This window comes from Podarcis filfolensis (assembly GCF_964270895.1).
Source record: "Podarcis filfolensis genome assembly, chromosome: 6".
Lineage (NCBI taxonomy): Eukaryota > Metazoa > Chordata > Lepidosauria > Squamata > Lacertidae > Podarcis > Podarcis filfolensis.
In genome coordinates, this window is record NC_139609.1 from 78,571,464 (window position 1) to 78,598,461 (window position 26,998).

At 39.7% G+C, this 26,998-nt stretch overlaps 1 protein-coding gene across 29 annotated transcripts in view; it reads right to left on the reverse strand.

Moving 5' to 3' along the window:
* ZMYND8 (zinc finger MYND-type containing 8) overlaps positions 1-26,998 on the reverse strand; it is an 85,850-nt gene that overhangs the window by 56,016 nt on the left and 2,836 nt on the right. For 5 of the 29 annotated variants that reach the window (XR_014549161.1, XM_083618405.1, XM_083618406.1 and 2 more), the window contains exon 1: positions 5,082-6,211. The exons of 8 other annotated variants lie outside the window; for them this stretch is intronic. Coding sequence is in view for 6 of the 21 variants with exons in the window: in XM_083618399.1 (XP_083474525.1) it covers positions 6,167-6,180 (14 nt within the window). In the remaining 15 variants the exon portion in view is untranslated. Of the gene's footprint in view, positions 1-1,806; positions 2,055-5,081; positions 6,831-13,240; positions 13,335-13,637; positions 13,722-26,998 lie in introns of those variants that run through there. 16 more of the 29 variants (XM_083618396.1, XM_083618401.1, XM_083618393.1 and 13 more) reach the window with 12 other exon arrangements.

The following is a 26,998-nucleotide window of genomic DNA, read 5'->3' on the forward strand; positions in this document are numbered from 1 at the left end:
CGTTGCGCTTGGTCACAAGAGCTGGTGACCGTGCCAAACCTATAACATCAAAAGGGGTGGCATACTGGTGTAAGTCAAATTCTATTTCTGTTTTCCCACTGCCAGTCTTAGGCCAGCTCAGCTGGCAGTAGCCCTGCTCTTGAACACAGTTAGGAATGGGGTAATTTACACTGTTTTAACTTAAGACAGTGTAAATTATGCTGACTTCTTGAAGTCAGGATTTTTGTGATACTCTTCTGAATTATAGCAGCTTTCCAAATCCTAAATACCTGGGGAGGGGCCAAAACTTCATATAGGAGAACATACTGTGCATGGAAAAGGTCCCAAATTCAATCACTTGCCTCTCCAGGTAGAGCTGGCAAAGACTTTGACACCTTGGAGAATCACTGCCAGTCAGTGCAGACAATACTGAGCTAAATGGACCAATGAACTGGACAGACCAATGATCTGTCTCTGTACACTGCAGCTTCCTATGTTTCTATTAAAAAAAATTAAGGTTCTAGCCTTTAATTCTCCAGAAGAATTGTTTGCAGGCTGTTTAAATACAATATCTCATTCATCTCACCAGCAGTTTAAATAAAAGATTTAAAGAGGCAATCTCAAAAGAAAACATTTCCCAAACAGCTGTGATTCAGTACTTTTGCAATGCTTTTTCTTTCCCCAATACTCCTTTCTATTCTTTTGCTTTTTAAAAAATGGAGGTGCACTTTGACATCAAATGAAATGTAACCAGAAAGAAAATATTAAAGATAATGTTAAAGAAAACCAGTAAAAAACTGAGGGGTAAATATACAACATCTTCCCTACCACATTCACCAACAATTCATTCAGCTCATTTTAGTAATCTGATATTTCTTGCCTTTTACTGTGCATTTAAGAAGATACTAGTCTAGAGCTGTGTACCACAAATAGTATTGAAGTTTCTACCACCACAAATATATATATTATGTGAGGGAATTCTTTTCTTAGAAAAAGACACTGAAGAGAGCACTTCTGTGAGGAAATCTTTGCCAACAACATAACTGACTAAAATTTATATTAACTACAGCATTTATCAGGTTCAGTAACACACACTCAATTAAGTCTCAAATGTAAAAACAAAACTAAGTTGTTCCTCATATACTTTTTAACTTGCATGACAGAGATGATTTGCAAATGGGAGCTCTCCCCCTCCTTTATTTTTACAGGGAAGCTGGGAGATGGGAAGTAAAAAGGAGGGTTATAAATGAGCACAAACATACCCTATGGGTTTGAGGCATATCTATCTTTATCACAACTAAAAAAAGAATCATATTTCCAATTTGCCTCCATAAGGTATTATAGGTTTTTTTTATTTATACAAATAAGATATATCCTTCAAATAGTATCATTTCATTACACCCTGAATAATAAAAATATGAATGTAGAAACACCTGCATTTTCCCTTATCCTAGGTTAACTATAGACAGCAATCAAAAGTTGTAGATGAACTGCTGCACCTTGACATTTAAACCAGGAAATCTGATATGGAAATCTACCTAGAAGATATTGCCCACATATATAATAGTATCAGTTATGGAAATTACTGTATTTAAGTTAATCTCAAGCACTATACATTTCTGGAAGCTATTTCATTTAAATGAAAAACAATGTTTTAACATCATAAACATTTAAATTCATTTTTAGCTTCAAAGTAATTATTGCTGCTCTCAGATTGTGAGCAGCAATCATAAAATAAAATGTCCAGAAATTGCATTTAATAAGAAATTGGACAAAGTATTTTGCATGCCATTACTGAATAAATAGCATCTGTGTATAAGCACTCACCTATAACAGTCTCTTACTCATCGGTAGCTATGCTATTTATGCAGGGATTCTTAAAATGGCGTCTGGCAGCACTGCATTGCCTCATTCCTATACTGAAAGCTAAAATGGTAGCAATTTATTCAATAACTATGTCCCTTGTTTAAACAGCAGTACTGTATTCAAAGCAATCATCTCGGTAGCAGAAAAAATGGTAAAAGATGACACAGTGATATCTGACAACCTAATGTGTAACTAAAATTCAGAAGACAGGGAGCTCTATGAAGTCACAGGTTACTAAGGAAATCCTTCCATTTTAGATGCTGGCTTCAGTTTGCATGTGCAAGCACTGAAAATGTTTCTCCAGCTACCCTGCAAAAAGCCTAATGTGTATTAAATTTAAATAATACTGACAATACGTACAAGACAAATTAAGCAGTTTAAATCCAGATGCATACATACATTTTAAATGTGCTTTTTCCTTAAAAGCATGAGAAAGTGGTAATAATGTTCACATATTACAGGATCTTGCAAGCAACTGTTTAATTAAGACTTATATGGCATAATAGGTTTCTTATAATACTAACAGCTCAATCCAATGGAGAAGCTGACATGCCTAAGCCAACTCTGGCTGAACACCTCCAAAATATGGAAACATAACTGAGTATATTCCTTTGTGCACAACCAACACTCGATTAGTGCTGTGAATATTACCTCAGGATAAAGGTTTCTTTTTATCATATTTTGAATCACTCAACGTCATGGGCTCTGACAATAAATTGTTATCACTGAAGGGAAAAAACATGTCTGATTGTAGCAAAATATGTTAACCTCAGCTTATATGTAACAGATTCTGTGGGGGGAAATACATTGGGCCCTGGTTTTTAACAACAGGTTTTGAAAGTCCAATCTTAAGGCCTAGTGCACCTATTTTGTGGTGCTATGTAGAGAATTTGGTACAAGCACAGCTCCCAGAATGCCAAGATGCCATCTGGGGCTCTTTAAGTTGATACTCTTGGCTCAACAGAATCTAGGGCATAGCTGGCACTGAGACTTATCACTCTAGAGCGGATGACTACAAAGTAGCACCTGTCTTAGGGAGGATTGAATTTCTTTTATTTCTTGCCAGGTATAAAACAAACATGGCTGCTTTTCTGAACGAGGGAGTGGGGAGAGTGGCCATTATACAGAGAAGCTCATGTACACGGATGTTAAATTTACAAATGTGTTGGAAATCCTAGGGACTGTTTTGCATATGGTTCTTCCAATGTCAGCAAAGCAGCTGCTGAAGGGGTGGGGTGGGGAGAAGCATTCCTTTTTGGACACTTTACATAAGGAACCCTTTCCTTTCCCTGCAATGTCAAATGCTATCAATAAGCTTACCCACTTCCATTTAGCTCAAAACTAAAATAATACTGCTACTCAGAATGAAAGGCATGTGGTCTTTTTAAAGCTAATGTTTTTATTTTATTTTCTAAACCAGAACACTTTGTTTTTCGGTTCTGTTCTCTGCAGAGTCAATTACAAAAGTAACCGAATGTCTAAATAGTGGTGGTGAATTATATTCATACTGGCCAAGCTAAAAAATATGTAGCTGCTAAAAATAAATAAATTGGAATTATAATACTTCCTTATTGCCAAAACTATTGTTTTCTATCAGAAGACCAAATCACAGCTATGTTGCTTCATACAAACTACAGTCAACAACAAAACTTTCAAGATTCAGTACTGTCTGGGCAAAAAGATTTAAGTATTCATCTACCCACCCTCTGTTGTTTAAAGACAAAAACATCACCTGGCTCAAAAAGGGTGGGATGGGTTGGCACACCGTGCTTCTAAGGATATGACATCCATAAAAGTGACTGTTATACTTTGCAAAAACATTTCTTTTTAATTGGAATTCCTCAGTTTGGCTGAATTTGCTTTACTTTGATGGAACAAAGATGGGAGAAATTTCCAGAAGGCCTCTCTTAGCCTTGCTACAGTATTTGCCAATCTTTAACCTATCCTCTGTTTCTATTGGCTCAGGCTCTCGAAAGAGCAGCATGATTGGTCTGATCTGGAAACAACACTGCTGTCTCTCCTTGCCTCAGACATCTTGCTGCAATGCAGACATTTATATTTTGTGAACTATGAAAGAATTAGCATTTGAACATTTAAAAGGGTGAACTTCAGGGGACTTGTGATGCTGTGTTTCATTATGTGCACAAGGGTAGTCCATGCAAATATGCCTCCCCCTGTCAACAATACCTCTGAAGGTGCAGATTTGAGACACATCCTTCTTCAACAAAACCTAGGGGAGCCATTTTAATTCAAGCTCATTTTCTCCAGCTTCTTCATAAGATCATATTGTGTAATGTTAAGATTCCACACCCAGCTGCTAACGTGTAATAAAGTGCTGCAAGAAAAATACATCTGAGCACAGTTTTGACAACCACTGGAACTAAACATTTAAGGTATATTGGTAATAAATTCTAAAATAGCATAAAAGCCGGATAATAAATGTCAGCTTCTTTAGAAATGGGGGGAGGGGAAGAGAATAATCTGAATTAGGTATTCTTAATGGTACATACTTTGGAGCTTTTCAACAAGCGATAGAGCTTAAGGACAAAATCATAGTAAAAGGGATACTAGATAGCAGTTTATAATCATCATGAGGCCCCTGCACAAATGGTGACAAGGCATTCTTTCAGAAGATACATTTGTATAATATTGTGAATTGCACTGTTACAAAACTATGCACAAACTGAACACACAGCAGAGTGTAATGCTGTGAGAAAATATTAAATGAAAAGCTGCTTGTTGAGACATGCATACAAAATGTCTCAGTTCCAGATTATTTTAAAAGCACAAGATACTCAAAAGTGGTTCTAAAACCAAATTTCATGCTGGATGATATATCATAGGATAACAAAAGCATAGAGTTACTGAAGGATAGCCTTATAACAATGTAGTAAATTACTTTGCTGAGAACTAGCACATTCATCACACTTCAAAAGCCTGAGGAAAGTCTGAATTGAGCTTTAACCTGCAAATGCATTAATTAAGGGGGTCTAGGAACAAAGAGTAAGCAGAATTTTGTTTTCAGAGGAAAACAGGAAGTATACATTTCATGTGTGGCAGAACATTGTAAAAAGCACTCTGTTTGAATGAACAGAATTTTGAGAATACAATAATATTTATTTTTACTGAACTAGCTACCCACAAAAATTCACTGGCTGGATTAATTTTGCCCTGTTAAAAGCAAAAGATTGAGAACTGTTTAAAATTATCAAAGAATAGTATACAAGTTTACTTACCAAGTGTTCAAGCAACCATCTCATTTTTCCCAGTAAATAGGATACAAGAAGCTGGCAGATTTGGGATTTGACCAAAAGGAAATTTTTGAAATAATTACGTAGCATCATGCCAAAAACCAGAAAAGCCCGAAAAGGAGGAAAAAAATGAACATGTAATGCTCTCATGAACCACACATGATTTTATATCACTCCACCTCTGAGAACTGTGCCTGATTTTTTACAGAAGAGAAAAGCACAGTTAAAAAGTCAAATCATTTTATCTGTACTAAATAAAAGGTAGATAATAGTTAAAAATTGAATTGTCTTTAAATAAGTAAGACACTGGAAGAGATGCATAGCTATGCCTGGTGGATTCAGACCTAGACCTTAACTATTTCTAAAACCTACAATAAGAAAGTCATTTTTAAAGAGACAGCTTGTAAGCTATATATTCTCATCCAGAAAAATGCACACACTGCTTCTAAGGATCCTGTTAAAAAAGAGAGAGTTAAATATCCATTTTAAGTTAAGGCAAAACTGCACAAAAAACATGATGCAATAGCAATCCACCAGTTAGGCCCAGTATCTTCAATCTACCATTAGCACTATTTACTGCAGTCTAGGCTGCTAAAAATCCCATATTTTATCAGGGGTAACTTAGCATAGCTCTTCTTTTCACTGTTTGAAAAGGTAAACTTGCCTGTTCTGCTGTCTGCCATTATCCCTGCTTGTCTCCCTGTAGGGCAGTTAAATGCATCTGCTCCCTAGCTTCCATTTTCTCTTCAGCAGGCATGTGACACAACAGACAATAGTGCAGGCAAACTGCTCAGATACAGAAAGCTGCTTTGGAAGAACAGTATCTTGACAAACTCTAAAAACCACCATCCCCTTGTGAAGAGGTATGTATGCAAACGTTTTGCCAGTCTGTAAAATAAAGCTATGGCTAATGGCTACTAAACCATGTGACCCAAGAAAGCAAATTTAAACATTTTCAACTTAATAAAGTGCTGTGGGGTGAGTTTTGCGCGACAAATCACAGAGAATCACACTGTTAAACCACAACTCATAGGTTTTAGAGGAAAAAAATGTAAAAAAGTAAAGCTTACCTCTGTGGATGCATTGTTAACACAGTGTTATGTCAATACTTATAAAACATGGAGGACAGGCTCTCAGTACTCAGACAGAAAGGGCTTGGCACTTCAGCTTGATGATCTGTCTTCCTAATAAAAGCTAATCCTGGATTGGCTACTTTGGAAAATCTGAATGTAAAGCTTCAGGGGATTGGCTGAAACACTTCCTGAGCTATTATCTTTGTGCAGCTCTGGCAAGCAGGAGCCATCCTGTGCACAGAGAAGACAGGCTAAACTAGGCCTGTTTCAGCAAAAGAAACTTAAAAAAAGAGCCACACACATACAAACTCCTTGCAGAAAGCAGATTTTCAAGAAGAATAAAGTGAACACTAAGTGCTAGTCTAAATAAAGAATTTCTCAAACCACATCTGTTGCTTCTGCTTGAGGTTTTCTAAACATGGAGGTTTCCCCAGGTCACAAAAGCTGTTTTTGCTACAGAGAAACAGCGATTCTGAATAACACTGTGAAAAGCACACTACATAAAGGAAGGAAAATGTTTTGAAGCAGAACACACAGACACAGATACAGTCAGATACACAAACATAGAATAAAGGATCAAGGTTAGTGCTGTAGTTCATCTATTATATAACATCTACACAGCTCAAAAAGCAAATATGATTCTCTCTCCTACACACACACAGAACACACACACACACACGATTGCCGTGAGCTGTAAGAACCCACATTCTGGATTTTTACCCAACATACGTTGCAGTGCCTAACAAAAGTTGGATTATTAACCAGGATTCTGATTTCCTAATCACTTACAATGTCCCTTTCCTAATTAAATATAAAGGATGCAGAAAATAGCTACGTTTTTCAGTAGTATGCTGCATGCTGTTTTCACAAACTGCCCTTCCCTCATCCCTAAGGCCTTCTAAAGTTGTCAGTTAAACAAAAATCTCGCTTGCCTATTAGTCTGCTGCAGCTGCAGCTTCCTGTCCATTAACCCTATCACATTCGGCTCTTTTTAAGATGCAGGCCTTGTGAAGAGTTGAGTTTCAGTGTGTGGAAAAATACCAGAGCTGCTTTCAGAGCAGGGAGGAACAATGGGAGTGCAGTCTGAATTTAGAAACATTTCATGTACAGCCCTCATTTAAACTAGGTCTCTAAAAATGGGAAGCAATTTTAAAAGGTTGTTTTAAAAGATAATTTATTTACAGTGCAATCCCGAACGTAACTACTAATAAGTAACCACTGTTGTTTATCAATGGTACACAGGACACTGTAGCCAAAACTGGATAGCCTGATTTGGGGCCAGTTCTTAAGCACTTCTATGTGTGTGAAAAAGACACACACCTAGGCTTCATTCTTTTCCAAAACAGCCAGTATTTCAGTTTTGCTACGATAGGCCTTAAAAGATGTTGTTATGCTGCGGGAAAGGAAATAGTTCTAGATGAAACATTTCAAAGAACAGGTTTTCACACAGGTTCTCCAGTAAATGCTTACGTTTATGCTGACCTTTTTCTGTATTCACAGCTAAAACAGTTAAGAAAACAAAAAGCCCCAGCTGCACCTACAAATTACCATGCAAAGAAACGTGTATACGAAAAGATAAAGGCATATTAGCAACCTTGTATATGAACAGACCAAAATAAGGAAGTGTGAGTTTGCTGAAAGCAATTAGTAAAGAAAATAAAGAGTTCTGAGTATAAACCTCAAATAATATATAGAAAAGCCATGGGAGCAGGGAACCGATAAGCAAAGGTGGGTAGGTACACAAGCAAGCAACAGCATTCTGTGGCCGCAAAATAGAAAAGCTAGCAACCAAATTAAATCTATTTCTTAACTGCCCCAATCTCAACACTCAGTAATGTAATCAAAGTTAAGACCGAGGGATGAACGGACACGGACACGGACACGGACACGGACACGGACACACACACACACACACACACACACCTTTTGATTGTGGATTTCACTAAGTCACATGTGCATAATCCAAGGCAAAGAAATAATCCTAGGCTCTCTTGCCTCATGCTGTGGCCATGCTTTTCTAAGATAACCATCATCTTTACACTTCACAGGAAAACTCAGTGCTTATGCCACTAAGAAGATGTATGTCCTTCACCAAGGCTGTTTTTCAGGCTATACCAGCAAATTATGTTAATACTGATTTGATATACAAAATTCTAGTTTCTGCGAGGCAGAAGCTTTTTGCCTTTCAAAACCTAATCACTGTTTTTCAGGATGGTGAGCAGTAAAACTCAGAATGTACCTTCACAGTTTTTGTCCATTTTCAAAATGCAGCAGGAACTGAACAATATAATAAAGGGGAAATATATATGCCACTTAACCATCTTCAGTGGAAACTAAGATAGGCAATTTCTGAGCAATTTTGCTAACCCAAGCAAAATCCCAAAGTGTTTAAGGGCAGTAAAATGTCCCCCAATGAAGCCATGTGTATTGTGTCAGAAGGGCACATTATCTGCTTCCCTGTGTCATTCATATATGACATTTTTAAACCACAATTGCCTGAAACAAAAAGGCCCCCAAATGCCAAAAATCTACAGATTTCATTGAATCTTTTTGTTTGTGAAATCTTTTGTGAACATTAAAAAAAAATTGTGGCTAAAACTTGGGGACATTGTTTACTACTCTGTAGGTGACAATATATGAGAAATAGGTCTACATATGTGCAAACTCAACAATGAGAAGTAAAGTAAGCCTATAGCTTATGTGGGGGTTATGTTCCAGGGATTGTGTCTAAAGTCAAAATTCCATATAGGTTCCATACACTAGGTTCAATGGTGGGTGGGATTGCTAAAGTCATTTTTCCTGGAACCCCACCTCCTTTTTTGCCAAGTTAAATGTGCACAAGTTAAATGTGTGTAAATTGTGGGCTCGCTGTACACCAGTGGGGGTGGAATTTTTAACCCCATTTTTGCAGCAAGAGGGAGCTGGAAATAGCAAATCTACTAGGTTTTCTACTATCTGAGAGCAGAATACTCCTGGAATGCTGTGTCCTGTTCTGGGCTCCACAATTTAAGGAGGGTGTCGGTAAGCTGAAATGTGTGGGCGGGAGGGCAACCGATCTAATAAAGGGTCTGGAAACCAGGTCTTATGAGGAACAGTTGACGGAGCTGGGTATTTTTAGTCTGGAAAAGAGGAGACAGGAGATATGAAAGCCATGTAGCTTAGGGGCTGTCACATGGAAGATGGAGCAAGCTTGTTTTCTCCTGCTCTTGAGGTTAGGACTCGAACCAATGGCTTCAAGTTACAAGGAAGATTTCAACTAAACATCAGGAAGAACTTTCTGACAGTAAGATCTGTTTGACAGTGGAAGGGACTCCCTTGGAAGACTGTAGACTCTCCCTCTTTGGATGTTTTTAAGCAGAGATTGGATGGCCATCTGTCTTGGATGCTTTGGTTGATATCCCTACATTGCATGGGGTTGGACCAGATGACCCTTGGATCCCTTCCAACACTGCAATTTTATGATTCTGTGCATGTTTATATCCAGGAGTCTCAGAGACAGTTTTTATAATTTTAGGATACCCAATGTGGTGACCTTCAGAGGTTCCTGGACCCCAACTTTCATTAATCCAAGCTAGTAGCAATCATGATTAGTCTAGCAACATCTGGAGGGCACCTTGTTGGCAACTCCTGATAAAAGTACAGAAACCTATGTTTCTAATCTAAATGCAAAGGAATGGGTGGTGACAACCCACACAGTATCAAATTCATTCCCTACAGGAGAAAGAAGGAATCACCAGATAGTATTGCTAATCTATGGGATATTATTCAGTATTTGAAACTACTGAATAATAAAAGACCACACACTTAATCTGAATTCTTTATTATTATTCTGGTAATTCTTTGTATCCAGTGGTTTTATAGATCAAACGATAATCCAATAGGAGTTTATATCAGATAGTTAGAAATCTGGTCGTGTTTTAGAACACTACCTTAAGAAAAACACTTAAGATAAGAATCAAGAACGTAAGAAGAGCCTGCCAAAACCCCTTTAGCTCTACCTCACCTCCTCTTCCCAACATGGTCAACTGGTACGAGTGTTGTGACAGTGAAGATCACTAAAAAGGACAAAAAAGCACAACCAGCCTCTTCCCACAATCAACATATAACACATACAGCTGTCGCGTTTTCAAATGGCTGCTATACTGGAGAGTACAGGACTGAAGTTTGAAGGTATGGTTATGGTCTGAAGGAATAGGAGGGCACCACCTTGCTAAAGCTAAGCAGGACTTGGTCTGATCAATGCCTGCCTGGGAGGCCTCCAGGGAACTATGTGTATGCTTCCTCGTGTTCCATGTTAGAAGAAAGGAGGGATATAAATGTAAATAATAAACAAATAAATACACTCGATCTTAGATAGGGAGAGACTGAAAGCACAGTAACGTTCTATCCATGTAATAGGACAGCCTGAACATAGACATTAGACAACCAACACTGTACAGTAATGGACAATTATAAAGTGTGCTTCCTGGTGGTAGATGGGGGCCGGGGGGGGGGGGGAATCCAAACAGTAAAACATGCAAACCAAAGGGATCAAATCATTGCAGGTAGAGAAAGGAAAGAATATTCCTTTAGTTCTGCAGTACAAAACAATGCTGCTCATGTAGTATAACACATTTCTTGGAAATACTTAGCTACAGCTTTAGTGTGCAGTTGTTTCAATAATATATGACATTTCAAGAATGGGGGGGGGGGGGCACGAATCAATAGGCAAATGTCTTTGAAGTCTGATGCTAACATGGAATGGTAAGCCACATACTAGGCATGTGGGGAACCTGTGGCCTTCCAGTTGCTACTGGATTACAAGTCCCATCAGCTTCAGCCAGCAAAGCCAGTGGTCAGGAATGATTGTGTGAGGTGTATTCCAACAATGCCTGAAGGCAACAGGTTTTCCACCTCTGCCATAAACAATAGTTTTGTAAGCCACTTGGTGCATGAGCTGTGCGTTCTGAGTGCTTTGCTCCTCCCCTTTGTATGAATCATAGAATTGTAGAGTTGGAAAGAATACTTAAGGTTGCAGGAATCTCCACACACTATCCCCCATCCAATTTAAATCCATACCAGACCCTGTTTAGTTTTGCAAATGTGCTAGCAGTTTTATTGATGCACCACTAGGAAGTATACAAACCATGACGGGGGTTTGACGGGGGTTTGTTTAGCATCATGTATAAACGTGTACCTAGGGTAGCTTTTGCCCTAAAAACACACACACAATCCCTAACAGCAAATCATGGTTTAAGGCTAGCTGGAGATCAGGGTTTGTTCTGGCGAAACAAAGTATATTTGGGTTCAGACGTCACACTAAGCCCTTGGTGCTTTGTTTACCCACTTGCACAAAGGAAGGGGTGAAACAGAAAGTGCCCAAGCTACATGCACAGTGTGGCTTACTAAAACATAGCTTTGGCTTAGCATTTATATGTAATCACCACTTGTAAAACTGCAATGGTGCTTTTCTAACAATGAGAAATGAGCAACTAATATTTACTTGAATTATTACATCCTGAGGGGGAAAGATTATTATGGGAATGTGGCTATTTTTTGCACCATGAATTCATTTTATGAACTTTAAACAGATATTTAATTTGTACTGGACTGGACACACATTCCAAGCACAATTGCCCCCAGCGGACTGCACACCCATATTAACACCAAAATGGCTGCTAGCAGCAGTGTCAGTGCTGTAGACAAAGCTTCTTTTGCCTTGCCCTGTCTAAGACAGAGGAGCATTTTGCAAACTGCACATGCAGCTCTTATTTACTCTTGGTGCTTTAAAGTTTTAATGATTCAGAAGCCAAGAAAGAGAGAGAGAGTGAGTCCACTATGGAGGCTGCCCATGTGGCTTTATTTCACTGGCAGCTCTGCTTCAGTGTTATTCATATCAAGAACAACATTCCCAAACAAATACAACTGGTATACAGTTTGATTCTCTGTGGGAAAGACGTCCTGGCTCTGGGAGTGCAATGGCGCTGATGGTGGCTGGGCACATAGCCAAAGTGACACATTCAGTCCCTGGAGGGAGGATTTGGTCACATATCAGCTAGTAATTTAATAGCAGCAATAGCTAGATGAGGCCTCAAGTTCTGCTCGTCTAAAACAACAAAATGCTTTACTGAGCTAAAGCAAAGGGCTTTTAAGTGCCAGTAAAAACAAAGACTAATTGGGGAGCCCTCTCAGGTAGTTCATGTTGTTTTGAACTCAAAGGCAAACAGCAGATTTATCTCACTATGGTAAACATATCCTTTAAGTATTTTAAATTAGGAAAGTGGAAGAAATATTGGAGCTTGATCTTCCCCCATTTGGAATGATCTTGCATGCTAAGTCCTAAAAAGAATGAGAGGCAAAAGTACATTTTATTGGAACAATATATGTTGTTGAAAGCAAGGAAGCTTTTCATGCTTCAAGCTAAGGCAACTGAAAAAAACCCCTGCTGCAATCAGTGAATGAAGTGTCTTATCCTGTAATAAAAGGCCATTAAAATGCATGGCCTACTGCAGGATTAGCCAATTGCTTTTCCTGGGGTGTGGCTATTTGAGAGTGTAGGCTGTAGAAAAACAACAATGAAATGGGAAGAACAGGCAGGAAGGCGGAAATAGAGGGCTAAAGTCAGAGATGTTAATCAGTAGCAGTCTGAAGAACCCAAGTGGTAAAAGATGAAGTGGGGGTTGAAAACCATGAAAACAAAGCCTAGAAAGAAACAGAAGGATGTGGGAGAAGAGTTGTTGTTTTTTTTTTTAATCAACCACAAGCCAGTAGAAAACTCTAGAAACATGGCACTTTCCCTCAATTCTTCTCTTTACAGATTGCCTCAGAGAGAGTGCATTATTACCCATAAGGCAGAAGGGAGGGAGAGTCGCTCCCAGAAAATGCCACACATGGTACTTATGGCCCACAACACTACAAATAAGAGCTCTCCCTAAAGAGCAGCCAGTGCCTGACACAGACAAAAGAAGATGCTTTTCTGATCACAAGACATGAAAACAGTAATTGCTGAGACATGTTCAGGCAGAAAGGAAAAAGCTGTGTAGAAGAAAACAGGCAACATGAGCTATATGAAAAGGAAAAATAGATGCATACAGAAGTAGGCTGCTCAACTATGCATACTACAAAGGAGTCAGAGAGCTGTTGCAGATGGTTCACTGTACCAGATAGGAGACTGAAGCAGCATACATGTTTCTGAAATGGGGGGAGAGAAGAATATGTCCACAAGATTGATAGACAGAAGACTGTATTTCAAAAGTAACTGGAAAAAGATATATGACTTCACTGGTAGTATTATTGGCCTATGCACATTTCAAGGGTCTACATTAGCCAAGTAGTTCAGAATAAATTTTTTAGCACCATGCAAGTAATAAAAAAAAAAATCCCCCAAGAGAAGGTGCTCAGGTACTATATGAAGCAAGTATTTTGCATAACAGAAATTAGAAATAAAACATGAAATACAAAACAGTCTTACCTAGTATTGAAAGCTTACCTTCTGGTTAAAGTTTTCTAAACATATGAATTAACAAGCAAGCAAAGGGTATATGGAGGATGTTGGCAAACCATCCAGGCTAGTGAACTGGGGGGTAATAATGGGTAAATGGAATAACAATGCCAACTAGCCTTCAGCTATGCAAATCACCTTGAGGGGTAATAATAGCCTTTCTAGCCTATAGCTGCAAGGGTACTGTTAGGTGATATGACAACGATCAGAATGCATCCTGTTATCTCTCCTTCAGTGTTTCTCAAGCAATTTAGACCAGTGTTTTTCAAAGAGTGGGCCTTGGGCCAAGACTTTCAGATGGGCTTCTGTGCCAAGGCAGTGCCTCCTTATTTGTCTGCCATGCCTTCCAGTCATGCTATAGCCTTCTAGTAGGAGCAATGCCAGCAACAGCATCTTCTTGCATGCTGAGTAAAGGTTGCCTGGTAAAGAGGGCAAGGGAAGTAAGGTCTCCCTCCTCTGAGAGGAAAGGGCAAGAGGTGGTGTTGAAGCAAATTAAAAAATGAAATAATATATTATTAATAATAATAAACAGGGAAAAGAAATGAATGGGAAAAGAGAGGGAACCTGTTATAAGTGAATATAAAAAGGCCCAGTGAGAAAGGATAAAAGAAACAAGCAGGGGTTGGGTGGGGGACAGCAGGGGCTGGGTGGGGGGCAGGGGAATAGGAATAAGGCACAAGTTGACTGAGAAAGAAGAATGTTGGGGGGGATTACAGAATATTTGGGGGGGGCATTCAGAGCTATGTGGTGCCGGAAAGAGAAAAAATATTTTTAAAAGGCTTCTGCACTTGGAACCTCTGGATTAGAATATTTTGCCTAAAATGTAGGTGCTGACTCACAATACCTCCAGAGCAAATTTTATACTTAGGTTGAGGAAAGCTAAGCTATGGAACTCCTTGCCACAAGCAAAACATTTTGACAATGAATTTAGCAATTCCCAGTTATGAATTATATATTAGTAGAATATGTCAGTAATTGGCAGCTAATTATGCCGAACTCTGTCTCCATGTACCACCATTTTGTGATTGGCTCTGCCCCTTCACCATTTTGTGACTCCCAGTAATTTTCAGCAGTCTCACCCTTGTGGTAAGAAGTTGGAGAATCTCTGACCTCCCTTTCTAAAAAACCTGGGGCTTCCCAACCAAGCATCTATTCTACACCTGTATGTATGGAAATTATTGCTACTGTTCTTTTTGGGAATCTATCTATTAGTGTAGTAATCTCACACAGCTAATAAAAGTAGTGAAGTAGTATGGACAGTATGGTTGCACAGTCGTCAGCAGGGATCCATCTTGTAGTAACGAGGTGGGGCTCTTCTACTGTGGTGGCCTCTTAATGGAATCATCTCTCCTCTGAATTATGGCAGGCACTCACACTGATTATATTTATGCACCTGCTGAAATCTCATTTATTCTTCCAAGCCTTTGCTGGCAGTTAATATCAGTATCTTCTTAATCTGTTTGCTTTCGATTACTGTTTTTCCTGTTTTCCCTTTTTTAAAAGATTATTGTATAGATGCTAATATTCCGGTTTTTACCTTGTGCTGTACATCACTTTGTGGTTTTTAAATGAAAGGCAATAGAAAAATATTTTAAAATGAATAACACCGTTCCACACCCTGCCCACCATTTTTCTCACCCTCCTCTAACAGTCAATCAACATTTTGAGGGGTTTCTATGTCATTCCCAGATGCAGAAATTAAACAATTTAACGTATGGATGTATTTGGGAAGCTGTCCCTTAGGACACTTAAAAATAACTAACCTTGAGTCTGCCAATACTAATTCAAGCTTTCCCTTACTTTTGTAGCCAAATCTGCTCAAACCATGGACAACATACAGCTACTACTATATAGGCAAGTGAGCTCTTGCAACAAAATGTTGCAATGCTTCTATTGAAGGTCCCAAACTCCCCATTCCACAGCCCTAATTCTTCCCACTCCCCAATGGTCCGTCAGCATGGGGGGAGACTGTGTTAATTCCATATACATAAAATTATTTAATTTCCATTGATATCTATGGGCAGATGTCTCTTTTCTGACCCTAGGAGCATGGAAAAACAGCTTCCTCATGTGAACTGGAAAGTGACCCAGCCAGATAGTGTAAAAGCTTTTATAGGAGGAACAAGTGAATGCAAAGGGACCAATGATGATGGATGAAATAAATTTGGGGTGGGAATTAGGTACAAATTTAGTTTGAAAAGGGTATGGAAGAAATTACAGGACATGAGTAAAAATATCTGGATATATACCTCTACAGGAAACCTCTGTACTTAGCTTGAGGAAAGCTGAACTATGGAACTCCTTGACACAAGCAAAATTTGTGATGAAGAACTTAGCAATTTCCAAAGATGGAACAGATATCATTAGAAAGTAATGTCAGCAATTGCTACCTGATTATGTCAAATTTTATCTCCATTTTGTGCTCTACCTCTGTACCACCATTTTGAGACTAATGGGCCTTAATAAATTTTAGCCATCTCAAGTGGGCCCTGTGAGTAGAAAGTTTGAAAGAACTTCTGCCTTAAGCAGCCATGTTCTACTGTGCCTTATCCTTCCACATGTAAACATTCAACCCATTGCTCTGTTAGCTCTAGTGAAATAGGATTTGCAAGTATATACTTGTTTTTAAACAAAAGCATGTTTCCCACGTTTTTGTGTGGGTTCTGAATACTTCTTGTCTTCCATTAGCACAAACTCCTTCATCTCCATTTTAATAACATCCGGTTGCAGTGTCTGATGCAATTGCCTACAGACAGCTATATGGTTGCCTTGAATTATACAGCAGACTATTTAAAAGAAATCTAGACTCCACCCATAGAATCTCATGTTTCAAATAGATAAATGGCTGGGTTAGAGGTTTTGCATTTCTGGAATTGTTCCCAGTCAAACTATTAAACCTGCCTTAAAAGACTGATATTTTGATCTAGAGCTCAGCAAACCAGCTGCCTGAAACACTTGAGTAAGATGAACCAGTTTTCTAGCATGCAGAAAAGCTGGAGGTCATATCTGTGCATTGTTTTTTGCCTATTTGAACAATTTCTTTTTCCATTTTTGTAGCTTGGGATATTTCTTCTAGCAAAGATTGCACATTCCTCATCTTCCTACAGGCAACTTGAAAAACAGCAAGTAAACTCACATTGCTTGCAACAGGATCTTGACATGGTGTGAAAGCCTTTCTGATTAAACTTGTTAACTCTCAAGTGTTCTAACAAAGCTGATGCCATCAGTAAAGGACTGCTCTGGTTCTATCTTGGCTTGTGATCCAGTGTACTAATGGCAAGTTGTAACGTGCATGAATTGACTATATTTACTTGATAAAATTTATACACTGCTTGATTGTAAAAAAACCTCAAAGCAGTTTACAAAAGATAAAACAGTAAAATCAAGAAAGATTCAAAACCATACTTTAAAACATTCAAAAGTTAAAATACTAAAACAGATTAAAATTATCCCAACTTTCTAAGCATCTGGGTAGGTCTGTCTAAACATAAATGTTTTTAGCAGGTGTCAAAAATAGTACAGTACAGTGAAGGCTGCCTGCTTGATCTCAACAGACAGGGAGTTCCAAAGTTCAGGAACTGCTACACTAAATTATCAAGTTCTTACAAATGCAAAACAGGTATTATGTGGCACCTGTAAAGGTAAAGGGAATCCTGACCATTAGGTCCAGTCGTGACCGACTCTGGGGTTGCATGCTCATCTCGCTCTATAGGCCGAGGGAGCCGGCGTTTCTCTGCAGACAACTTCCAGGTCATGTGGCCAGCATGACTAAGCTGCTTCTGGCGAACCAGAGCAGCACACAGAAACTGCGTTTACCTTCCCACCGGAGCTGTACCTATTTATCTACTTGCACTTTGATGTGCTTTCGAACTGCTAGGGTGGCAGGAGCAGGGACCGAACAACAGGAGCTCGCCTCGTCGCGGGGATTCGAACCGCCGACCTTCTGATTGGCAAGTCCTAGGCTCTGTGGTTTAACCCACAGCGCCACCCACGTCCCCTGCAGCACCTGTAGGTAGTGCCAATTCTGCTGACGAAAGTGGTTGAGTGGACACATGTAAGGTAAGGCGATCCCATAAATAAATGTGTCCCAAGTTGTTAAGGGCTTTATATACTAATAGTAACACCTTGAACTTGGCCTAGGAGCAAATTGGCAGCCGGTGCAGATCTCTGAGCACAGGTGTTATATTCTAACAAAAGTCTCACTCCTGGAGCAATCATGTTGCAATGTACTGCACAGTACTAAAAGCAGCTACTGTGGCAAGTACTGAAAAAGTCCAGGAATGACCACAGCTGTTGAACTAGTCAGTCAGTAAAAGGCACTTCTATCCACTGAGGCTACATGGTGAAGTCCTCTTCTTGTACCATGTCAACTTCACTTGGGAGGTAGCTTGTTTAAAAACACTCCACATCAAAATCATTATTTTCATGAGTAGGCAGACAGACACCTTCAGATAGGCAACCTTCCCCCATACTTCAGCTGCAGGATACTCCTTAGGTACTAAAGAGTATAATGGCCTCTTTTGCACCAAGGCAGTATTAAAGCAGTTAGTCGCAAGAATTCTGAGGAATACTGGCCCAATGATGCCTGTGTATGGGGGTGTGGGGAGATTAAAAGGGCAATGCTAATACTCAAAACTGGCACAATTCCTTTTTTCATACGCTGCGTGATGTGCAGTAATATACTATTTTAGAAATTCATATTGTTCTGGTGGACAAGCATGCAGCAGAGGCTTAGTTACATTTGGAAAGAATTTCCTTGCTGATCACTTCAGCTTTTCTGGACCATCAGCATTTTGTTTTTTGAATTATTATTTATAAAAATTATTTATATACCACTGTATCAAAAATGTGTTCCAGCAGTTTATATAAAAACAAAACTACAGAGTAAAATCATTTTTAAAAATTAAAAAGTTAAAAGCAAAAATAAATTAAAAACAACAAAAGTTCCCAGGGAATCCTCATGGTCTATCACCGTACTTCAGGCAAGATGAGGTAGCTAAGCATTCCTTATCAGCTAAATGCTGAGCCAAAACAACTACTTTCCCAGCGTCTGTTCTCCAATTAAAATATGCAGCTGGCATAGCTCAGTTGGTAGATCATGAGACTCTTAATCTCAGGGTCATGGGATCAAACCCTATGTTGGGAAAAATATTATTGCATTGCAAGGGTTGGACTAGATGGTCCTTGTGGTCCCTTCCAACGCTACAATTCTATGATTCTATTTGGCTTTTAAGGGCGCATGAAAGTAAAACAGATAATAAAGATATGCTACATGCCTGCATGTTGCAATTAACACTGCTGAGCCAACTGACTTTAAAACTATTCAAAACATAAACACTCTAGAATTAGAATATACTGCAGAGCTCAAATACAACAGCTTTACTCATCAACATCTTTCTAGTTTTATTAAATGTTATCCATATTACTATACTAACAAAATAGAACTTCCTGAGACAAACACAAAGACTAAACGAAACCAAGGCTGGCATGAGATGTTACAAACACAAGAAAAAATAATAAAGCAGATTATCTGGATGCTTGTGATAAGATACAGACAGGTAAGTGGAGGGTATAATCATAAGAAATGGGAGAACAAGAGGTGTGGCACACATGACTTACAAGATATACAGAAACATAAATCTATAACTGAAACTATCAGAGGCACAAGGAGTACCAAAAATAAAAGGCTCTATATTACATTATGAAATATTTTCAACCAATTAGACATTACTTATCCCAAATTTCTTGAGAGACTTGTGGAAAAGGCCAATGTAAATTTCCCTTTATATATATTCAATAAAATCCCACCAAAAGATGTTACCCTTGATTTTTTCTTTCGAAAAGTGAGGGTACAAGGGAGGTTTTTCATGTAATGCAATTTTTCATATATTATTCCACCTTAATGTGGTGTTAATTTCAGACAAAGAAGAAAATACTTTTAAAGGAAACAATAAGATATGATTTAGCCATGGTGAAGTCTGTTACTATTAAATGCATTCAAGGTCAGAAGGAATGTTTACTCCTAACTTAGCCAAAGACCACAGACTCTCTTATTGAGACTCAAAAGGCTACTGGCATGACTTACCGTATTTTTTGCTCTATAAGACTCATTTTTCCCTCCTAAAAAGGGGAAATGTGTGTGTGTCTTCTAGACAGCATCTAAAAAAGTAGAGACATCACCTTGCCAACAAAGGTCCGTATAGTTAAAGCTATGGTTTTCCCAGTAGTGATGTATGGAAGTGAGAGCTAGACCATAAAGAAGGCTGATCGCCGAAGAATTGATGCTTTTGAATTATGGTGCTGGAGGAGACTCTTGAGAGTCCCATGGACTGCAAGAAGATCAAACCAATCCATTCTTAAGGAAATCAGCCCTGAGTGCTCACTGGAAGGACAGATCGTGAAGCTGAGGCTCCAATACTTTGGCCACGTCATGAGAGGAGAAGACTCCCTGGAAAAGACCGTGATGTTGGGAAAGATGGAGGGCACAAGGAGAAGGGGACAACAGAGGATGAGATGGTTGGATGGTGTTCTTGAAGCTACCAGCATGAGTTTGATCAAACTGCGGGAGGCAGTGGAGGACAGAAGTGCCTGGCGTGCTCTGGTCCATGGGGTCACGAAGAGTCGGACACGACTAAACAACTAAACAACAACAACAACGTGTGCGTCTTATGGAGCGAATGCAGGCTGCACAGCTATCACAGAAGCCAGAGCAGCAAGAGGGATCGCTGCTTTCGCTGTGAAGCGGTCCTTCTTGTTGTTCTGGCATCTGAGATTCAGAATATTTTATTTCTTGTTTTCCTCCTCCAAAAACTAGGTGCGTCTTATGGTCTGGTGCATCTTATAGAGCGAAAAAATACGGTAATTTCCAAAGACCTCGGAACAAAGAGAGGTCGGGTTAAGAGGATAAAGGCAGACTACTGCATGCAATTGTGGGATGTCAGCTTCATAAGCGTTTTGATATTTAGTATTTTTTAAAGGATGAGCAGGCAACACTGGAGGCAACAGGTGTAATGCTACTACACTGCTCATGACCAATTATATGGGTGCCAAAGTCAAACATATTTATGACCCATGTCTTAGAGCACAGGTTATGGTAAGAGTAAAGTGGCAAGACAGAGAAGTGATTATAAGTCAAGTAAGGGGTGTCAAACCTTTCTGCCTCTCACTGCTTTCCCCTCACAACCGATTCCTTCCAGCCACATTACTCCTGCTTGGCATCAAGATCAGAAATAAATCCAACTACTGGGGGGGGGAGGCAATTTGGGTGAGAAATTGTGGTGCAGAAGAATTCACCCTAATCAGCATTCCAAGACACTGGTTTGCAGACATTCTGTGTAGTGCAGTTCTAGGCACACATGCTTGAACCAGGCAAGTGCTAACTAATGGGTGTTGCTACTGAAGTCTGCAAGTACATGACAACTGCTGCTGACAAGAAGCTCCTGCTGCCACTGCCATAACCCAAAATGCCAGTTAACTCTACTGGAAGGAAGAAATTTAGAACCAATTGACCCACATAACAAACTGCTTGCTATTTTTCTTGTTTTAATAATAAAAAAAATCCATTTCAGCTTGATTCATGTTCCTGGTTTTGTTCTTTGTGAACACATATACTTCTTGTGGCTGTGGGGATGCCCTCAGTTACATAATTTGTATAATGTTATTAGCTGTCCTGATGTGAAATGCAAAAAGGCAATTGCTTGTTCAAGAGATTAGTTCTCTAGAAAGAGATAAAGAGGTGGGATGCAGATGTGATGATGGAAAACACTGATGGTGATTACTACCCAACATGTATGACCACAAATTTTCTTTATAATTAAACTATGAAAATAACAAAAAAAAAAAACAACAACAAAAACCACTAAGCTGAGAATGGTCAGACCAAATTAGCCACTTAAGCTTCAAGGAAAGGAAAAATCCATCTGCTTAAACTTCAAATGTGCGGCATTGGTTAACGTATGCTTTTAGTTGTCTGCTAGTCTATAAGAAGTAATAATTTCTTCCAAGTGAAAACCTTGCAAGGCCCCCTGCTGTCACCCTGCAACACTATGTATATACAGGCTGGATGGCTTACTAGAATATTGGTGGGTTGCTATACTTCAGTATATTGGGACGCGGCTGGCGCTGTGGGTAAAACCTCAGTGCCTAGGACTTGCCGATCGCATGGTTGGCGGTTCGAATCCCCGCGGCGGGGTGAGCTTCCGTCTTTCGGTCCCAGTTCCTGCCCACCTAGCAGTTCGAAAGCACCCTTAAGTGCAAGTAGATAAATAGGTACCGCTTTATAGCGGGAAGGTAAACAGCGTTTCCGTGTGCTGCGCTGGTGCTGGCTCGCCAGAGCAGCTTCGTCACGCTGGCCACATGACCCGGAAGTGTCTCCGGACAGCGCTGGCCCCCGGCCTCTTAAGTGAGATGGGCGCACAACCCTAGAGTCGGACACGACTGGCCCGTACAGGCAGGGGTACCTTTACCTTTATACTTCAGTATTTGTCTGTCTGAGCAAAAGAACCTCTACAAAAAAAAGATGCCTAGCAACAGTAATTCATTCAGCTCAAGTGTCTTCTTCTCTTTATCCCAAATTCCCATTCCCTAAGTTTGTGTTGGCCCTAGTTATGGGTACCCAATGTTGTAGATTAGGCTGCAATCCTAGCCGTGTCTACTCAAAAGTAAAAAGGTAAAGGGACCCCTGACCATTAGGTCCAGTCGTGGCCAACTCTGGGGTTGCGGCACTCATATCGCTTTACTGGCCGAGGGAGCCAGCGTACAGCTTCCGGATCATGTGGCCAGCATGACTAAGCTGCTTCTGGAGAACCAGAGCAGCACATGGAAACTCCGTTTACCTTCCTGCCGGAGTGGTACCTATTTATCTACTTGCACTGTGTGCTTTCGAACTGCTAGGTTGGCAGGAGCAGGGACCAAGCAAAAGGAGCTCACCCCCTTGCGGGGACAGGTTAGGATTGCATCTTTTGGCTATTATCTATCTTGTGAAGTTTGTCAAACATCTCAGCCCTGAATACATTTATCTGGAAGTAAGTTGGCTGCACTTACAGTAGCTTCCTTTTTCTGCCCTGTCCAGGTAGTGCAGGCATAGGCAAACTCAGCCCTCCAGATGTTTTGGGATCCCATGTTAACTAGGGATCCAGATGTTTTGGGATGTTAACTAGGAAACCCATGATCACTAGTTAACAGGACCAGTGGCCAGGGATGATGGGAACTGTAGTCCCAAAACATCTGGAGGGCCGAGCTTGCCTATGCCTGAGGTAGTGTAACCACTGTTCCTTGAACTTTGAACTTGCGAACTATGCTTCCAATGGTGTCTCTAGGAACATTCAGTGCCTTTACTATCTTTTTGTATCCTGCTCCTTGTTTGTGAAGGGCAATTATCTCTTCTCTTACCTTCCTGGACCATTCTCTTGACTTAGTCATATTTCTAACATGCAGCCAAATTTGACACTCATGAAATACCTGAGCTAGCTAGAGGTTTGCTGTGTTCCACCTCAAGCACATCTGTTGCAACTAACGAAGCCCTTGATTAGTTGCGTCAAGTGTGCTTGAGAGAACACCTGCCGTATTTGTGCTGCTGTGAAGGATTCTGTTCAGGGGGTGAAATAATAGTGGGACTGGAGAAGGCAGTATAAGTTGCATTTTCAGCTGATTTTGGGGGAATCACTTTAAGTATCCATTGTGTTGAGCTATTTCAATTGCTTTTGTTTGATTTGCTCATTGCAAGCAGCTGAAAGTCTGTAAAATTTGATAATAAAGCTGATTTGCAATGGGGGTTGAATAATTTTGATTGTAACTGTAAATCAAGTATTTGCTTCCAATAAAGTATACTTAGGACAGAAATTAAAAATGCTGTTCATCCAAGTTGGGTTGAGAACCCGCAAATTCACCCTTATATATAATATTTTTTTGTGATAGGGCCTTTTGGAGTTACTCTATGTATTGCTTAAATTTAAATTAAATTCTAGCTGTAGTCTTAAATCATTTCCAAGTACAGCCAGCTATAGCCAACTACGTCATACTCTGAGTAGATCCACTGAAATCAATGGACTTAAGATAGTCATGACTGACCTTTAAGTCCATTCCATATATGACTTAATCACATATCACCCAGATACTTTTACCATAAACAACTGTTAAATGGTTGCTCTGCTTGTGTCATCTTCTACCTTAATGTACTCCATACTCCAAGTTACCTAGTGTATCACCTACTTAACTAAAAAAAAATAAATAAGAGAGTGACTTGGAGGAGAGGAGTAATGAAGGGTGTTAATAACTGCTTCTGCTTTCTCCTCTTGCGTTAATAGAAATATAGCACCCTCTTGTGTTGCCTTACTCTAGAGTCATGAAAAAGTTTCATTAAAAAAGAGCAAGGGTTGTAGTTTTAAACATCTCTGAAGTATCAGTCTGAAGCAAGAGTTGCATAGCCACACAAAATGTAATGAACTTAAATGTGTACAGTTAAACAAATATGTCATTGGCAATGCATGCATGCAAATGCACATGCACACACACACACAGCGGTCTTCCTGCAATTGTTAAGAAGATTCCCATGGTAGAGAGTGTACCCCTACTGAATCATAAGACAGGGAAATACCATATTCCAAGGTGAATGGGGAAAATGAAATTATTTTAGACCTTGTTCAAGTAACCAGCTCAATGAATGCACCTACTGCAATTCAGCCTTTGTGTGACACTCCTCCAAGTTTCAATTCAGTTAAGATTATGTACCCATCCACATGTAATGGTCTGGTCCTGACTTGGCCGCCGAGCCAAAAAAAGCCCAGGGATGTTACATTCCCAGGACAAGGGCTGGCCAAACTCTGGAGGTTCAAGGTAGCAGTTGGGTAACAAAGCAATTCAAATACACAAGGTCTTAAGAATGAGTCAAGGTTGAGCAGTTCACAGTGAGGCAGCCCAAAAGTGGGCATGGTCCAATAGCAGAATCATGAAACAAAGCCAAGGTCAAACACAGCAGAGTACTGTAGTCCAAGAGCAAGGTATTAGTAGGCAACAGCCAGGGAAGCAACCAGAAACTGGGTTGCACACAGCTGAGAATCAATATTGTTCCACAACTAACAGTCTTCAAATGGAGCGTGATGTAGTTTATAGTCGTCCAGACCTAGCTTCATCTTGTTAGCCCAACTTTCAAGGTTCCTTGCTTCTGAGAGCTCTCAAGGAACCTGGTTCTTCTAGGCCTTGAGGCACACACTCTTATCAATACCCATTAGTATTACATTCTTGAGTACGTGAACATACAACTATATAAAATAACTATTACAGACAAACAAAATGATTTTGATTTTGTAAGCCTTATAGTTCATTTAAATAAAGAACTCAACTGAATAAGATGCAGGATATTTAGAAAATGAAATGGAAGCAGTTTCTTCAGTAAGTTCAGCCAAATATAAGCTCATAGCAGTTCTTAACACCTGTATTCAATTACAAGAGATCGAAAACATCTAAGAGGTGTCTTTTTTAGCAACTGATGCTTTTTGGTGATGTGAGGTGCACTGATGATCTTACCAAGATGGTCTGCAGTACGGAGAGGCCAGAATAACCTCATGAAAAACCTGTCCCCTTTCCATCGCATGTTGGGGGGGGAAGGTCTAGTATTCCAGAATTCTAATCTTGTGGAAATATAGGAGATTAAAAGAGGAACTACATGTCTAGCTGAACAATGACAAACCTGGTTATTGTGATGAAATATTGTCCACAGCCAATAATTGCTGCCAATGACAGGAGCTCCCCCCCACCCCGCCTTATGCAGGGGTTACGTTCTGGGCCCCAGCGCACATAAGTGAAATCATATGAAGGGGGAACACCCTCTAGAAAGCCTCTGAACACTCATTTTTTCCTGTTCTCCAGCTCTCTCTCCCCCTCGCTTTCCACACAACTCTCTCTTCAAAAAGAGCTGAAGTCCTGGGGCAAGCTGGAGGCTATGTGGCAAAGCAGCTGCTGCTACACTATTTTGCATGTCAGCTGCCAGGCGGGGAGGCTGAGCAGCCTAAACAAATCTCTGCTCTGCCCCAGGTGTTTTCGGGACTGCTTCTTCGCTCAATGATGCCCTCTTTGGGCTCCAGGAAGGGTCTCCTCAGGAATCACAATGACTCTCTAGCTCTCTCCCGCCATTTCCTGGTATGGTTCTATTTATTTATTTCCCAGCGTCACACATATATGGGGTAGCACGTGAATAGAACATGCGTAAGGGGTGTGTGTGCCTGTACTTTGACTCATTATCATCATCTCTACCAGTCACATCTTTCTCATACTGGTCAGAGAAAGTGGCATAAAACAGATGCCTCCCAAATCACGCTCAATAGCCACCTCCCCTTCCACACAGAAACCTGGATGACGCTTGTACGCATGCCACACAAATGAAAATATTGAGAATCCATTCCAGATCTTTCAAAGAAAAAACATTGTATTAGTACAGTGGAATACTAGCTGAATAAAGACAATATAATGTGACAGTATAGCAAAAAAATCCAAAAATCCCCAATAAATTATACCTCTATCAATGGTAAATGTGGAAAGGCCCTTAATTAGTTTCCTAAGGAAGAGTCTTTTCCCCTGGGTTCAACCAGACCATATTTATCTCTGAAATGTCTGTCACAGATTAACACATTTGTGTGAAATTTCTGTCATTGGTTAGCTAGTATGAAAAGTGTTACTTTAAGTACCCATCAGAGGGAAAGTTTATCAAGCGCTAAACATATTATTTAGTAACTGACACTCTGACAGATCACGTTCACTGTTCCCTACAGGAAAAGCAAGTTCCTACTATACCGCTCTGCAGAAAATGTCATTCACTTCTGAATACCACACTTTTTTTTAAACCCACTAAGTAAATGACTATCAGTAGCACAGAAATCTTGGCAGCATGAATAGTAACTGCAGCTTAATGAGAAACAGCCTAAAATATTACACTGGACACTTGGTACCACTCACTCTGGAATATAGCTATAATGGAGAAAATCATCCATAATTTGAGATTTCAGCAAGGACTAGAACCTTCAGACAATTTTAATGTGATTTGGGATTCCTTTATGACATATACAGTCTAACTACCATTTTCAAGACAAACTTCGTCACAAGCCTGACAAATCTGGAAATATACCGGTACTTCATGATCTGCTAAAGTTGGTAGTTTTTACTTGGATGTTATCATTTTAACACATTCTCCATGTCTGTCTTATAGTTTTGTTTTTCATCTTTTGATTTTCATCTGTTATAATTGTTTTATCTGTTTTATATACAATATAAAAAGGAATAAAAAGCTTTACAAACAAAACAAAACAAACTCAATTCAGAAACATCAACAAAACAATCTTCAGGAGCAGCTATTGCAA